The following is a 16,180-nucleotide window of genomic DNA, read 5'->3' on the forward strand; positions in this document are numbered from 1 at the left end:
TTCCTTCCTTCCTTCCTTCCTTCCTTCCTTCCTTCCTTCCTTCCTTCCTTCCTTCCTTCCTTCCTTCCTTCCTTTTCAGTAAGCTCCATGCCCAGCATGGCACCCAGTGCAGGGAGAGCTTGGACTCATGACCCTGAGATCAAGACCTGAGCTAATATGAGGAGCTGGATGCTTAACAAACTGAGCCACCCAGGCACCACCACCATGAGGATTTCTAAATGTTTACTCTTTCTGACAAATCTGCAGTATTGTTCTCCTTTCTCTTACTCTCTTTTTCTGGCTCTTTTCTCTATTGTACTGCTCTTTATTCCTCAAATCACCACATCCTGACCTTTACTTATTTATTTAAAAAAGTTGAGTTCCTCTATGTGCATTTACTATATTAGACACTGGAGAATGGGTTTTATCTATTTCTTCAAATAAGTTGTGGCCAAGTGAGTGTAGGTGCTTATGAGTGATGAAAGTGCTGAGAGGTAACAAAAGTAAATATCGCACAAATTCTTCCTATGGAGGTTTTCTTCTAAAGATGAAATGCATTATGCAATGAGGGAACATAAGCTGTGAATCTCAGTTCTGGACCACAAAAGCTATGTGGCCTAGGCACAGTTTCCTCAAAATGGGCATAAAAACCGATAACTTGAGGTTGTGAAGATTTAACATAACATAGTTACTATGTGGTTGATTACTAGTAGCTCTTATTTTTATATCCGATGACTACTTGAAACTTAACTTGGCTTTGTTTTTGAGGTTTTATTATTACAAAGGCTTTCTCCCACTCTGATAAAATGACTTATGTACTGAATATGTGTCCTGACTCTCTCCTTTGAAAAAAGGGCTGATTCCCCACATGTTTCCTAGGCTAAGACTGAGACCAATTTTTTAGGCTTAGGGACTCCAAGGATACTGTGAAAATTAAAGGTAATCTTCACTAAGATGGAGTCAGAAGGCCAACAGGCAGAACTCTCATACCATGCCACTTGTCAATTACAAGAATTGTCAATTGTACACCCAACAGAAGAATCCTCAAAAAGAAAGAATCATCGATTACAGACCCCAACCACAACAAAAAAGCATACTGTATCTCCTATAAGAAATTGACTACCCCCTGCAGCTCAGTCAATAAGAAACTGTCATCACCCTGAACACTTGCTTCTCTCCAATAGACTTTTGTTCAAACAATTCCTCCCAATTTCTCTCCTCCTCCTAAATAATGTTCCTCTCTAAAATAATAATGTTTGTGAGACTTGTCTGTGATTTGCTGTAACTTGCTTGTCCTGTATTGCAATTCTCTCCCATTCCCCAATAAACCCATTTTTGCTGGAAAAATTACTGGCATTCTTATAGTTTATTAATGATACTTATTAATGATCTTATTAACGATCTTATTAATGATACTTACTTTCTTTACTACAATTTATGTAGACAGGAGGTTTGTTTCCAGAGCACCATTTCTTTATCTGGTAGAAAGTAAAATAGTCATCGATACACTTCGCAAGGTTGTAATTAGGAAAGAACAGTAATGAATTAAGTATGAAGGCTCTGGTGGCTTTTGACATCTTATGTTGAACTTCTAAAAAGATGATAAAATTAGATTTCATTATAGGAAATGAACTATCCCTAGGACAACAAATCTCCCAAGAATGACCAAAATAAACTTTGGGAATTAAAAAAAAAACATTACATTTGAAGAATACTAATTACTACCCAATAAGTTTCTTCCAGTCAATATCCAGTGACAGTTTGTGTTGATAATTGCAGAGTTCTGAAAAGTCTCTTTGGTGAAGTGGGTGTCTATGAGTTAAGACTTATGGCACCTGATATGGACAGGAAACCACTACTATTTTTTACATTTCTAATCCTAATTTATCAATTAAGGGAATAAAGTAGGGGTCAGAGATATAGCCTACAATTCAACAGTGGGGAACAGATGGGGAAATTAAGACATGTTTGAGAGTAGAAAAATCTTCAAGGGAACCAGACTTCTGTCTCTCTAAAGAATGCATTTGATTTGAACAATTATTAGAGACTAAGTTCCTGGAGATATTAACATGCTTAATTTATGAAGTGACAATATGAAATTTTGATAATGAATTCAGTTTTTTAGAAAGAAGATAAAAGGCTAGTCTAAACAGAAACTTCATATAAGACATTTTGGGTAAAGAGAGATGGCCAAGAAGCAAATCTTCAAGTGCCCAACCCATAGTGATTCTGTCCAGTGTAGATTTTGAGTTGATAGAGACAAATAATTGATTCAGGATATTGGCTAATTGAGCAAATGCCAAAAATGGCACTAATTATATACACCACACTGTCTTTTTATGAATATGGAAGAACTCTATAGCTGCACCAATATACACATGTGGCTACTGAGCACTTGAAATGTGGATAGTGTGGCTATGGAATTAATTTTAAATTGTACTTAATTTCACAAATAAAGGATATAAAATATTATACTATATCCCTAAAAATGTGTGGAGGAGAGGAGAAAGGAATGGGTTCAAACTAAATAGCCATCACTTAAATATAGACTGCTAATATGCAGAAGAGTTTATATAAAAACCTAATGGTAACCATATATCAAAAACCACTAATAAATATGCAAAGAATAAAGAGAAAGAACTCCAAATATATCACTAAAGAAAATCAGCAAAACATGAGAGAAAGACAAGAAGAGATCAGAGAAAAACTTGAGAAACAACCACAGAGCAAGTAATAAAATGGCAATAAATACATATCTTTCAATAATTACTTTGAATGTAAATGGACTAAACATTCTCATCAAAAGACATAGGGTGAAAGAATGGAAACGAAAAAACAAGACCCATCTATATGGGTCCTACAGGAGACCCATTTTACACCTAAATTTAATTTACATCTGTAAATTAAAATAAGAAGGGATGGAGAAACATTTATCATGCAAATGGATGTCAAAAGAAAGCCAGAGTAGCAATACTTACTATCTTAGACTTAAAAACCAAGACACTGGGTGACAGAATGGATAAAAAAACAATACCCATCTATATGCTGATACTTCTATCTGTTGAGTTCTTAATTTAAATTATTATTAAATTTCATTTTTCAGGATTCTATTTGGATCTTTTTCAAGTCTACTTGTTCTCTCTCTCTCTCTATTATATGCATGTATAACATACATGTACATAAATAGTATATGCATATATATGTTATTTTATTTATTACATATTCTATTATATATATTCCAGTATTTGCTTTTATACCTGAGACTCTTTATTACAATTTAAATATATTAAACATACATATTTATGTATGTTAAATGCACATTATACATATTAATCATTTAAACATATATATTTATATTCTATGCCTATATATAACACACATGCATACATGTCCTATTATTTATTACATGTTCTATTATTTGCTCATATTACTGAGACTCTTACAATTTAAATATTTTAAACATACATATTTGAATCTTTATTTTTGAGAGAGAGACAGAGTGTGAGTAGGGTAGGAGCAGACAGATAGGGAGACACAGAATCCGAAGTAGGCTCCAGGCTCCAAGCTGGCAGCATAGAAGTCAACGTGGGGCCCAAACCCACGAACTGTGAGATCATGACCTGAGCTGAAGTTGGACGCTCAACCGACTGAGCCACCCAGGCACCTTGTAAACATACATATTTTATATCATTCAAAAGTCCCCAAATCTTAATTTTGCAGGTCTGATTGTGATTCTACAATTTGTGATTTCTGCTAGCACTTGCTCTTAAGAGCTTGTATTTTTTTCTCTTTCTTCTCTTTGTGCTTTTAATTTGATCTCAAGTTCTCTAGAAAATTTAACTATGGGAATACTTTGAAGTCTGGGAATTGTGTATACCTTTGCCACTCACCTAGGGCACACACAACTGAGATTTAAAATAAATTATCAAGTTATGTTTTTTAGCTTACATGGGTTCTATGACTTCAGGACACAAACCAATATGAGCATTTGCATGTGTTTATAAATTCCAAAGGGAAATTGTTATTCCTCATTCCAGTGCCAAATTCAACCTTTACAAATTTCCTTTATGTGTCTTACTGTGGCTTTAGTTTTGTTCACTCTTTTTTAAAGTTTATTTATTTATTTTGAGAGGGAGAGAGAGAGAGAATCCCAAGCAGGCTCTGAACTGTCAGTGCAGAGCATGATGCAGGGCTCAATCTTAGGAACTATGAGATCATGACAGAGCCAATATCAGGAGTCTGATGTTTAATGGACTGAAACACTCAGGTGCCTCTTGTTTACCCTTGCAGTGAGTAGCCCTTTGAACTTCCAATTTTAAATAGGAAGATATTAAAACTTTGTTGTACCTCTATGCTTTTTATTCTGACTTCTCTGATCCTCACTACTTATACAATGGAAAATAAATGTCACCAGATGCTGTCAATAACCTCAAGTCAAAGCTACCTTCAATTATTGCTTTCATGTCATTGTAGGCCTCTGCCAATTCCATACTTTCTTTTCAGTTCATTATTTTTGGTACAGTATTATTCAGTGTTTGCTCTGCTGCTCAAAAGTGGAAGTCTCCTGTGACTTCCTAATTGCCAAATCTACTGTCTTCTGTTTTTAATCCCATTCTACTCTGCATCACTCTTTGCAACATATTCTTCCTAAAAAAAGCCTTCCAAAACTTTTCTAAAGTAGTAATTTACTCCTATTATTACCCTGTAACAACTATTTCTCTCTAGTTCCTTACATGATCATTTCATTTTAGGTCTCACAAATTCAAATGATTTCAGGTGAGTCTTCCTCACATCCCAAAACATGTGTCCAAACACCTGTCTTTGGACAAGTGTGCAAAAATATACAGACATTTGCTTTCCATAATTTGGGTATTCCTTTGTGAGAATGAGTGCTAAGGTATATCTATTAACACTTTTTTTTTTTCATCTGCTATGCAGAAGCTTAAGTCTTACACATGTGAACTATTCATTCTCAAAGGAAGTTACAGGCAGTTATTTTGTGACCAGTGAAGGACTAAGGGAACAAGACCAGTGTCTGTGGAGCAACAGCAGAGAGGGAGGATGTGGGGGAAGTGCTGAGGTCAGTTGAAATGTACATTAGAGGGTGAATCAACAACTTCATTTTTAACAATAACCATTTTAGTGAATATCTCCCTGAATCTCAAAATCAGAGAAGGAAAATGAGATACAAGTTCAAGAATACTATAAAAAGCAGGCCTGGGAGGAAGAAAAACTGGCTTAGGTAATTGTATGTGTGTCAGAGACATATAGAGATTTTCTTTGGAAAACCTTGCTAGGGTGCTCACAAGCTTGTACCTTTTCATTGAATTAGGGAAGGACAGCCACATGATAAAACCTCCTTCAACAAAACTGTCAGCCTCTCCCAAGAATTCAAGATTCCTCTACACTCTTCCCTCTCTTCACTTCACTACGAACTGCCCTAACATCAAGGAAGAACATTTTTTGGCACAAAACAGACACTCAAATCAATGGAACAGAATAGAGAACCCAGAAATGGACCCACAAACGTATGGGCAACTAATCTTTGACAAAACAGGAAAGAATATCCAATGGAATAAAGACAGTCTCTTCAGCAAGTGGTGCTGGGAAAACTGGACAGCGACAGGCAGAAGAATGAACCTGGACCACTTTCTTACACCAGACACAAAAATAAACTCAACATGGATGAAAGACCTAAATGTAAGACAGGAAGCCATCAAAATCCTTGAGGAGAAATCAGGCAAAAACCTCTTTGATCTTGGCCACAGCAACTTCTTACTCAACACGTCTCTGAGGCAAGGGAAACAAAAGCAAAAATGAACTACTGGGACCTCATCAAAATAAAATATTCTGCACAGAGAAGGAAACAATCAGCAAAACTCAAAGGCAACCGACAGAATGGGAGAAGATATTTGCAAACGACCTATCAGATAAAGGGTTAGTATCCAAAATCTATAAAGAACTTATCAAACTCAACACCCAAAAAGCAAATAATCCAGTGAGGAAATGGGCAAAAGACATGAATAGGCACTTCTCCAAAAAAGACATCCAGATGGCCAACCGACACATGAAAAAATGCTCAACATCACTCATCATCAGGGAAATACAAATCAAACCCACAGTGAGATAGCACTTCACACCTATCAGAATGGGTAACATTAACAACTCAGGCAACAACAGATGTTGGTGAGGACACGGAGAAACATGATCTCTTTTGCATTGCTAGTGGGAATGCAAGCTGGTGCAGCCACTCTGGAAAACAGTATGGAGGTTCCTCAAAAAATTAAAAATAGAACTACCCTATGACCCAGCAATTGCACTACTAGGTATTTATTCAAGGGATACAGGTATGCTGTTTCAAAGGGGCACATGCACCCCAATGTTTATAGCAGCACTATCGACAATAGCCAAAGTATGGAAAGAGCCCAAATGTCCATCGGTGGATGAATGGATAAAGAAAATGTGGTATATATATACAATGGAGTATTACTTGGCAATCAAAAAGAATGAAATCTTGCCATTTGCAACTACATGGATGGAACTAGAGGGTATTATACTAAGCAAAATTAGTCAGTCAGAGAAAGGCAAATATCATATGGCTTCACTCATATGAGGACTTTAAGACACAGAACAGATGAACATAAGGGAAGGGAAGCAAAAACAATATAAAAACAGGGAGGGGGACAAAACAGAAGAGACTCAAATATGCAGAACAGAGGGCTACTGGAGGGGTTGTGGGAGGAGGGATGGGCTAAATGGGTAAGGGGCATTAAGGAATTTACTCCTGAAATCATTGTTGCACTATATGATAAATAATTTGGGTGTAAATTGAAAAAATAAAATTAAAAAAAGGAAGAACATTTTTATTTATTTATTTATTTTAATATATGAAATTTATTGTCAAATTGGTTTCCATACAACACCCAGTGCTCATCTTTTTAAAGATAATAATGGCCTCCTATAGTTGAGACAGAATTTATTCCAACTTTCTGAGGCCTCCCCTTCAAAGAAGAAAGCTGCTTTTTTGTGTTTTCTCTCTCTCTCTCTCTGACAAATGAGTCTCAGGACAAATGCTCCTAAAATTTACCATATCTGTTGCGAAATGGACTTTTTAGGTCATGTGATGGAGTTACTGGAGGTGGGGATAGAGAGGAGGAACCCTGTCAAAGACCTGTAGGTCAGGTTCAGTCCTATCACTTCAGCATGAGGATCCCAGCTCTAACACAGTGCCCAGAATATCAGAGGCACTCAAAAATAATTTTATGGACTTAAAGTACAGGATTTTCCCCAAACTGTGAACTTAATTGTCTACTAATGTCTTTAGTCCATTCCTATTTATTTATTTATTTATTTATTTATTTATTTATTTACTGCCTTCTGGGGAAAGAGAAGTTTTGTGAAGCCCCTTACCCTTACCGAACTGAAGAGTGGCATCTATGAGGACACTGAAAATGCCTGAAAGGTAGTTGAATAGGACAAGCTTGATGTAGGCAGAAGTACTTTTAGTAAACAGAAAGCTCAGCAGGTACATGAGGGGAATGACAGACCAGCCATATAGCATGAAGATCAGCATTGTGTCCAGAAAATGGTAGTCTGTGATGTAAATATCCAGTTGGCAGAATTTGAATGCTCCCTGAAACACAGAAGACACAGAAATAAGGCAAAGTGAAGGGCAACTGCAAAAATAATGCAAGCCAGAATGTTTAGAGAAGGAGATAGCAAATCCCATCACTATTTAGCATGGAAGTATTCATTAATTACATCAGCCTCTAAAAAGGTCATTAGCCTAGGAGCATGAAGTAAGATACTTTTACATCTGCTTCAGTAGAGGACAGCTCAATGAGCAGAACCAGTATAATTCCCTTTATTTTTTTATACTTGGAATGATTTTTTAATTAACGAACAAAGTCAGTATACTTTCCCCCAAAAGTAGATTATTTCTCCAGAAAGCCTATTTCTCTAAAGATTGTTTATCTCTGGTTATATATATTATTTATCATACCTTTAAACCAGGTCTCCTGATTCTATTCTATTCTCCCACTCCTATCACATCCACCCAAGCAACTCTGGGGCCTCTTTCTTCCATTTTTCTAATTGAAATTTAAAAACAGATACCGAAGCACAAAATTAGAGGTACCTAAACTGAATGGAAGATGGTGGTGGAGAGAGACCTGTAGTTGTTAAAGCAAAAAGATTTCTAGAAATCTGTATCTCATTAGTTAGTAAATGCAGTTTATCCACAAATGTCAGCATTGTCTCTTTGGGCAGTTACACAATTACATAGCAGGACAACCAAGGAGAAAATAATACAGTTAAGCTAAGAATAGTTATGCAATTGATTACTGATACTCTTGGTGGTGGTAGCAGTAGTAATCGAAAGGATTAGTAGGTTATTTATTTAAATCCAGTATCTGTAGCTATGGTTGGTTTGTTTCTGAATGAGCATTCTGTAAACTTAAACAGAATAAATACAATGAGGTAGTCAAATAAAAGTTGGGGTGATCTAGAAATCTCTGTGTTTGAAGGCTTAAAATCCTTGAAAGTCACAAATCATAAGTTATCTCAAGGAAAAGTTAAATTCCTACTTGGATATGTAATATATTCTGTTCTTTGACAAGAAGACTGCATACTGTGAATATGTAGATTCTACCCCAATTGATCTATAAATAAACATGCACACAAGGTTTTTAAGTAAATATTTCAACCTCTCTATTATGAAATGTAACACATGCCCAGAATAATGCATAAAACATAAATGAATTATCACATTTTATTATCACAAAACATCGCGGGCAACTACACCATGCCAGTACCCAAAGAAATCAATCATGAACTCCTTCAACTCCTGTAAAAGTAACCACTATTCTGAAATTTATCAATACTTCCTTATATTTCTTAATAGTATGATATGCATGCATTCCTAAATACTAAAATATGTATTAACTGTATTTTGAAATTTTTATGATTGTAATTATACAATATATATTTTTTGAATTTGGATTCTTACACTCAGCATTATGTTTGTGTGATTCATTCATGTGATGAATGCAACCTTAGTTCACTCTTTATCATTGCTATAGAAGATTCCTTTGAGTTTTACTTTTGATCGATAATGGGTTGCTTCCAAAGTTTCATCACTGTAGTAGCTTTGTTAGGGCTGCCGTAACCAGATAATGTGGACTGGTGGCTTAGGCAACAGAAATTCATTTTCTCACAGTTCTAGAGGCTGGAAGTCCAAGATTAAAATGCCAGCAGGGTTAGTTTTTTATTTTATTTTCTCTTTTTTTAATATTTCTGAAAAATTTTATTCAAACATGTTTTTCTAGTTACAGAAATAGAACATGTTCAATGTAGAAAAACTAGAAAATGCACATATGCATAGGAAAATACAAAAATACTCAAAGTTCACAGCTCAAAGAACTTCACTATTAAAATGTGAACATCTATCACTTCAGACTATTTCAACTGCATACACTTATATGCTTTTTCTTATAATGGACTAAATTTTTGATTACTTAATGCTTTTCATGAGAAAAATATACTTTTCTAGTAGCTTCTTAGTAGTTCAATATCATTCTTTTATATAAATGTATCACAATTTACTTAGGCAATTTTTAAAAGTTTTTATTTAAATTCCAGTTAACATACAGTGTAATATTTCAGGTGTATGATTTAGTGATTCAACACTTCATACAATACCTGGTGCTCATCACAAATGCACTCCTTAACCTTCATCACTGATTTCACTCATCCCTCCACCCGCTTCCACTCTGGTAATCATTGGTTTGTTCTCTATAGTTAAGAGTCTGTTTCTTAGTTTGCCTCTCTCTCTTTCCCCCATGGTCATTTGTTTTGTTTCTTAAATTCCACATATGAGTGAAATCATATGAGTGATATCACATGTCTTTCTCTGACTTATTTCACTTAGCATAATACCCTCTAGCTCCATGCATGTGTTTGCAAATGGCAATATATCATTCTTTTGATGGCTGAATGATATTCCATAATATTACATTCCAAACACTTGGGCTGTTTCCATTATTTGGCTATTGTAGATAATGCTGCTATAAACACTGGGGTGCATGTACCCCTTTGAATCAGTATTTTTGTATCCTTTGGGTAAATACCTAGTAGTGCAATTGCTGGATTGTGGGGTAGTTCTATTTTTAACTTTTTGAGGAAACTCCATACTGTTTTCCAGAGTGGCTGCACCAATTTGCATCCCCAACAGTGAAGGAGGGTTTCCCTTTCCACACATCTTTGTCAACACCTGTTGTTCCTCATGTTGATTTTAGCCATTCTGACAGGTGTGAGGTGATATTTCATTGTAGTTTTGATTTCTGTTTCCCTGATATTGAGTGATATTGAACAACTTTTCCTGTATCTGTTGGCCATCTGTATGTTTTCCTTGGGAAATGATGTCTATTTATGTCTTCTGCCCATTTTTAAATTGGATTATTTGTTTTTTGGGTGTTGAGTTTAATACGTTCTTTATAGATTTTGGATACTAACCCTTTATCAGATATGTCATTTGCAAATATCTTCTCCCATTCCATCGGTTGCCTTTTAGTTTTGTTGTATTGCTATATACTTCCCTCTTAGGACTGCTTTGTTGTACCCCAAAGGTTTTGGACTGTTGTGTTTTCATTTTTATTTGTTTCCATGTATTTCTTTTAATTTTTTCTTTGATTTTCCTGATTTACCCATTTATAGTTCAGTAGCATATTGTTTAACCTCCATGTATTTGTGGTCTTTCCAAATTTAATCTTGTGGTTGACTTCAAGTTTCATAGAGTTATAGTTAGAAAATATACACAGTATGATCTCAACCTTCTTACATTTGTTGAGGCCTGACTTATGTCCTAGTATGTGATCTATTCTGGAGAATGTTCCATGTGCACTAGAAAAGCATGTGTATTCTGCTGTTTTAGGATAGAATATTCTGATTATATCTATTAGTCCATCTGGTCCAGTGTTATTCAAGGCCATTGTTTCCTTATTGATTTTCTGTTTAGTTCATCTGTCCATTGATGTCAGTGGGGTGTTAATATCCCCTATTATTATTGTCTTATTATCAATGAATTCCTTTATGCTTGTTGTTAATTGTTTTATATATTTTGGTGCTTCCATGTTGGATGCATAAATATTTACTGTGGGAACAAGAACACCACAATGACCACAGGTGCATATTTGTTCAGGCTCCAAGATCTCTGAGAAAACTTGAGATTGTAAGGTTAAAAATAACCTAAAAGGACTTGAGTGAATTGCCCTTGGGAAATGTGGTCTGTTTTTTAGTACACAGATAGGGATGTTTTGCTTAAAGGAAGCCAGCTGTATATAGCACAGTGCGTTCACTCCCTTGTCTTTGCTTCTATCCTAAAGATTCTTATCAGAACATATGTATCTGCAAGACTGCTCTTGTATGCAAGATAAGTATGATAGCTGAATCAGATGTACATTGTTGACATGCTTTGCTAAGCTTCTGTTGTTAATCATTGCTGATCTGTTTTTCCTGAAAACGTATATAAGATGTACAATAAACCTTGGTACCCCGGGCTGTTGGCTTGGGTCCCCTGTGCCTTGCTCTACTGTTGTCTTTTTTTTCTCACTTCCTTCACCACCCCAAGTCCATGGCCTATTAAGGTCGACAATTTACAATTGTTAGATCTTCTTCTTTGATTGTCTCCTTTATTATGATAGAGTGGCCTTCTTCATGTCTTGTTATAGTCTTTGGTTTAGTGTCTAGTTTGTTGGATATAAGTATTGCTACCCCAGCTTTCTTTTAAGATACATTTGCATAATAAGTGTTTCTTGAGCCCTTTACTTTCAATTTGCTGTTGTCTTTAGCTCTAAAATGAGTCTCTTGGGCACCTGGGTGGCTCAGTCATTAAGCATCTGACTTGGGCTCGGGTCACGATCTCATGGTTCTTGAGTTTGAGTCCTACATCAGGTGAGCACGAGCCCCAATTCCAGTGAACTGAAGCCCTGCTTTGGCACAAAAAACATGTGCCCCACTTCAGGGGAGCCCCATTTTCTCTCTCTCTCTCTCCTTCTCTCTCTTCCTCCACCTCTCCTGGGATTCTCTCTCTCTCTCTGCCCCTCAATCACTCATTCCCTCTCTCTCTCTTTCTTTCTCTCTCTCTCTCTCAAAATAAAATAAAATAAAGTAAAATAAAATAAAGTAAAATAAAATAAAATAGTCTCTGTAGACAGCATATAGATGGGTCTTTTGTTGTTGTTGTTGTTTATTTATTTTTGGGACAGAGAGAGACAGAGCATGAATGGGGGAGGGGCAGAGAGAGAGGGAGACACAGAATCGGAAAGAGGCTCCAGGCTCCCAGCCATCAGCCCAGAGCCCGACGCGGGGCCCGAACTCACGGACCGCGAGATCGTGACCTGGCTGAAGTCGGACGCTCAACCGACTGCGCCACCCAGGCGCCCCTAGATGGGTCTTTTTTTTTTAAATCCATTATGACATCCTGTATCTTTTGATTGGAGTATTTAGTCCATTTACATTCAGAATAATTATTGATAGATATGTATTTAATGCCATTTTCTTATTTGTTCTATTGTTGTTTCTGGAGATTTTGTCTGGTCCTTTCTTGCCTTTGTCATTTTTGGTCTCTCCTTTCCACTTGAAGATTCCCTCTTAATATTTCTTGCAGGACTGGTTTAGTGGTACAAACTCCTTTAGTTTTTGTTTGGAAAACTCTATGTCTCTTTCTATGCTGAATGATAGGCTTCCTGGATAGAGTATCCTTGGCTGCAGTTTTTCCTATTCAACATGTTGAATATATCATGCTACTCCCTTCTGTCTTGCCATGATTCTATTGAGAGATCTACAGCTAGCCTTATGGGTCTTCCCTTGTAAGTTAAGGACTTCTTTTGTCTTGCTGCATTTAATATTTTTTCTTTAGCACTTTATTTTGCAAATTTTATTATAATATATCTTGGTGTTGGTCTGCTTTTGTTGGGAATTCTCTGTGCCTCCTGGATTTCGATGTTTCTTTCCTCAGATTAGGGAAATTATTAGCTATTATTTCCTCAAATTTTCTGTACCCTTTTCTCTCTTCTTCTTCTGGGACTCCTATAATACAAATGTTATAACGTTTGATGGAGTCACTGAGTTCCCTAAGTCTATTCTTGTGTTCCATGATTCTTCTCTGTCTCTTTGTTCAGTTTCATTATTTTCCATTATTTTGTCTTCTATATCACTTATTCATTCCTCTGCCTCTTCCACTCCACTGTTCACTGCATCAAGCTTGTTTCCAATCTCAGTTATTGCATTCTTTATTTCTGACAGATTCTTTTTTAACTTTTTTATCTCTGTGGTAAGGGCCTCTCTGATGTCTTCCATTCTTTTCACAAGCCCACAAAGTATCCTTATAATTGTTGCTTTGAATTCTCCATCAGGCATGTTACTTATATCTGTTTCACTCAGATCTCTGGCTGTGGCCTTATCTCGTTCTTTCATTTGGGATGAATTCCTCCATCTTGGCATTTTTGTCCAAGTCTCCCCTGCCTTCTCTGTGTTAGAAAAGCCTGTAATGTTTTCTGTTCCTGAGAGTAAGTGGCTCTAGGAAGGAGGGGTCATATAGTGTCCAGAGTCTGGTGCCTTACTGTCTCTGGTGCATGTCGCATACACTCTGCATTGTGTTCTGGCTGCTCTATCCTTCAGACCAGTTGTCTGCAGAGGCTCTCCTTGCCTGCAGTGGGCAGTGTTTAGTCCTTGGCCAGAATGTGTTGAGTTTTAACTAGGTGTGCTCTAGTCTGCTTATTAAATGAGACCATACTACTTCTAGAAGACCTGCAGAACTCTCTGGTCGGGAGACATGGTGTGATGAGGGGTTTCTGCTGGTCTTCTGGGGAAGGGGACCACTGCACTGGGACTGAGTCATGCTTGACTGAGATGGGCCGTCCCGCCAAAGCACAGGGACATGGGACTTGTAAGCAGGTTAGGAATCCTGTGTCAGTGCTGTGCTGCTTCCCTCAGGTGGCTGTGTGTTTATGATGAGGAGCAGGTGAATTAAATGGCACCAGCCAGCTCCTTTGTCCCCAGAGACATGTTTCTGTGAATGTTGCCCTTCAAAAAAAGCACTAGTGGAAGAGCGAATAAGCTCCCCACTGTGTGTCCCAGGTGTTTTTCAGATCGCTGTTTCCATGCTGTTTGCCTCTGAACTGTTCCTGCCTTCTTTCCAAGGAGCAGCACAGTGTCCTCTGAGCTCTATCCCAGCCAGCCTGCTGACCTTTAAAGTTCCAGGCTTTAGAGACATGGTGTGGGCAGGGGCTTGGTTGGTCTTCAAGGAGAAGGACTCTCTATGCTGTACTGACACAAGCTTGACTGAGAAGAGAAGTCCTGCCAGAGTACAGGGGTGTGGGGTTTGGTATCAGCAAGTTAGTCAGCCTTTGTCAGCATTGCACTTCTTCTAGGTGGCTCTGTATTTAAGCTAAGGGGTAGTGGAAGGAAATGGGGCCAGCCACCTCCTTTGTCCCTGGAGAGGCATCTCCATGAGTGCTGCCTCTCAGGGATGCCCTCCAAGAAGAGCAAATAATCGCACCCCTGTGTGTCCCAGGCATTCTTCAGATTGCTTTTTCCACATCATCTGCCCCTAGGTTGTTTGCTGCCCTTCTCTCCAGAAGCAGGATAATGACTTCAGGGATCTAGCCCACCCAAGCCCCCTGACCTTTAAAACTCCAGGATTTAAGCCCTGGTGGTTGCAAGAACTCACAAAAATCACTCCCTCTCATTTTCCCAGCCAATGACCTTGGGGAAATGATTTCCTGTGCACTCCCCTGTGTGCTCTACTCTCTCTCACCCTTCTCCATTACCATGGCTCTCTCCCATCCACAGCACCTGTTATCTTTTTCTCCCCTAAACCATCTCCACACTTCCTACCTTCTATGATGTGGCTTCTTTTCTCCCTTTAGTTGTGGAGTTAGCTTTGTCAGTCTTTAAGTTGACTTCTGGAGTACTTAGAATGATTTGATAGTTATCTAGTTGTGTTCGTGGAAGGAGATGAGCCTAGCATCATCCTACTCTGCCGCCATCTTAGGGTTGGTTTTTCTAAGATCTTTCTCCTTGGCTTGCAAGTGGCCACTTATTGGCTGTGTCCTCAATGGTCTTCACTATGTGCATGCACATTCCTTGTATCTCTTTGTATGTTCAAATATCCTCTTCTTATGAAGGATACCAGTCAGATTGGATTAGGAACCACCCTAACTACTTCATTTTAACTTAATCACCTCTTTGAAGGTCCTATCTACAAATACAGTTAAGTTACATAATTAGAGAATAGGAATTTTCCATGGAGTACAGAAGGAAAATGAGCCCTCAAGAAACTGTATCTAATACTTACTAGTAGTAAGCAGCAGGTAATAAAGAATATGATGAAATCCCACAGTAGAGCAGAAAGCCAGTACACAGGGACATAAACCCCACTCAAAAATTGGATGTGCTTTGCCTTAGTGATGTGTTCAGTCACTGTCAGGAGACAAAAGCCACTGATCAAAAGAGCCATGCCAAAATGTATATTTAAGGCCACGTGGAGTCCATTTGACAATCTACAGAATAAGGAACAAAAGTAGATATATCAGAAAATCAATACAGCAGAAAAAAATTTCTAGCAATAGGTATTTTTAATTATCTAAATGTAATCATATAGCATAGGAAAGATGCATTTAAAATATCAAATTTTAATAAAAAGGATAACATACGTTGCACTTTGTTTTTTATGCCTAAGGTATGGCTGAGGCTTATTGGAGACTGTTAAAGAAGCATTGGAGCCAGCAATGGTCATGAGAAGAATGTTGTCTAATATCGACAGGGTCAGAGATGGTGAATGATATGCTTGATTGTTGAAAAGACCAGTAAGTATTATTTTATTTGTCTTCACCTCAATGGAAAATGCAACAATGCATAAGTGAATACAATCTTCATTTTCCACTAAGTATTTCAGTAGGTCACCTAGGATGAGGAAACGAAGTTGATCAGTTTATCCACAAAAGAGGTCATCTACAACATATGTTGGGGAAAGGAACAAATAATTTTACTTGGTTCTCATCCCTTTAAATTTTCTCATAATAATTATTTCAAACATTTGCCATTCTCCTCAAGCACTCTATTCCATCATTAAATTACAAGCTCTCTCACTTCATAGCCTATAACCTAGATTCCTACTTCACTGAGAAAACACAGGCACATG

General features: G+C 37.3%; 1 protein-coding gene across 1 annotated transcript in view; it reads right to left on the reverse strand.

Annotated features, from left to right (window-relative positions):
* LOC121019812 (ATP-binding cassette sub-family A member 3-like) overlaps positions 1–16,180 on the reverse strand; it is a 130,241-nt gene that overhangs the window by 39,271 nt on the left and 74,790 nt on the right. Inside the window, exons 10-13 of the mRNA XM_040459623.1 lie at positions 15,693–15,942; positions 15,335–15,539; positions 7,396–7,612; positions 1,400–1,570 (exon numbers count right to left, since the gene is read on the reverse strand). Of these exons, the coding sequence (XP_040315557.1) occupies positions 1,400–1,570; positions 7,396–7,612; positions 15,335–15,539; positions 15,693–15,942 (843 nt within the window). The remainder of the gene's footprint in view (positions 1–1,399; positions 1,571–7,395; positions 7,613–15,334; positions 15,540–15,692; positions 15,943–16,180) is intronic.

This window comes from Herpailurus yagouaroundi, unplaced genomic scaffold, assembly GCF_014898765.1.
Source record: "Herpailurus yagouaroundi ecotype Mexico unplaced genomic scaffold, PumYag 222, whole genome shotgun sequence".
NCBI classification, from domain to species: Eukaryota; Metazoa; Chordata; class Mammalia; order Carnivora; family Felidae; genus Herpailurus; species Herpailurus yagouaroundi.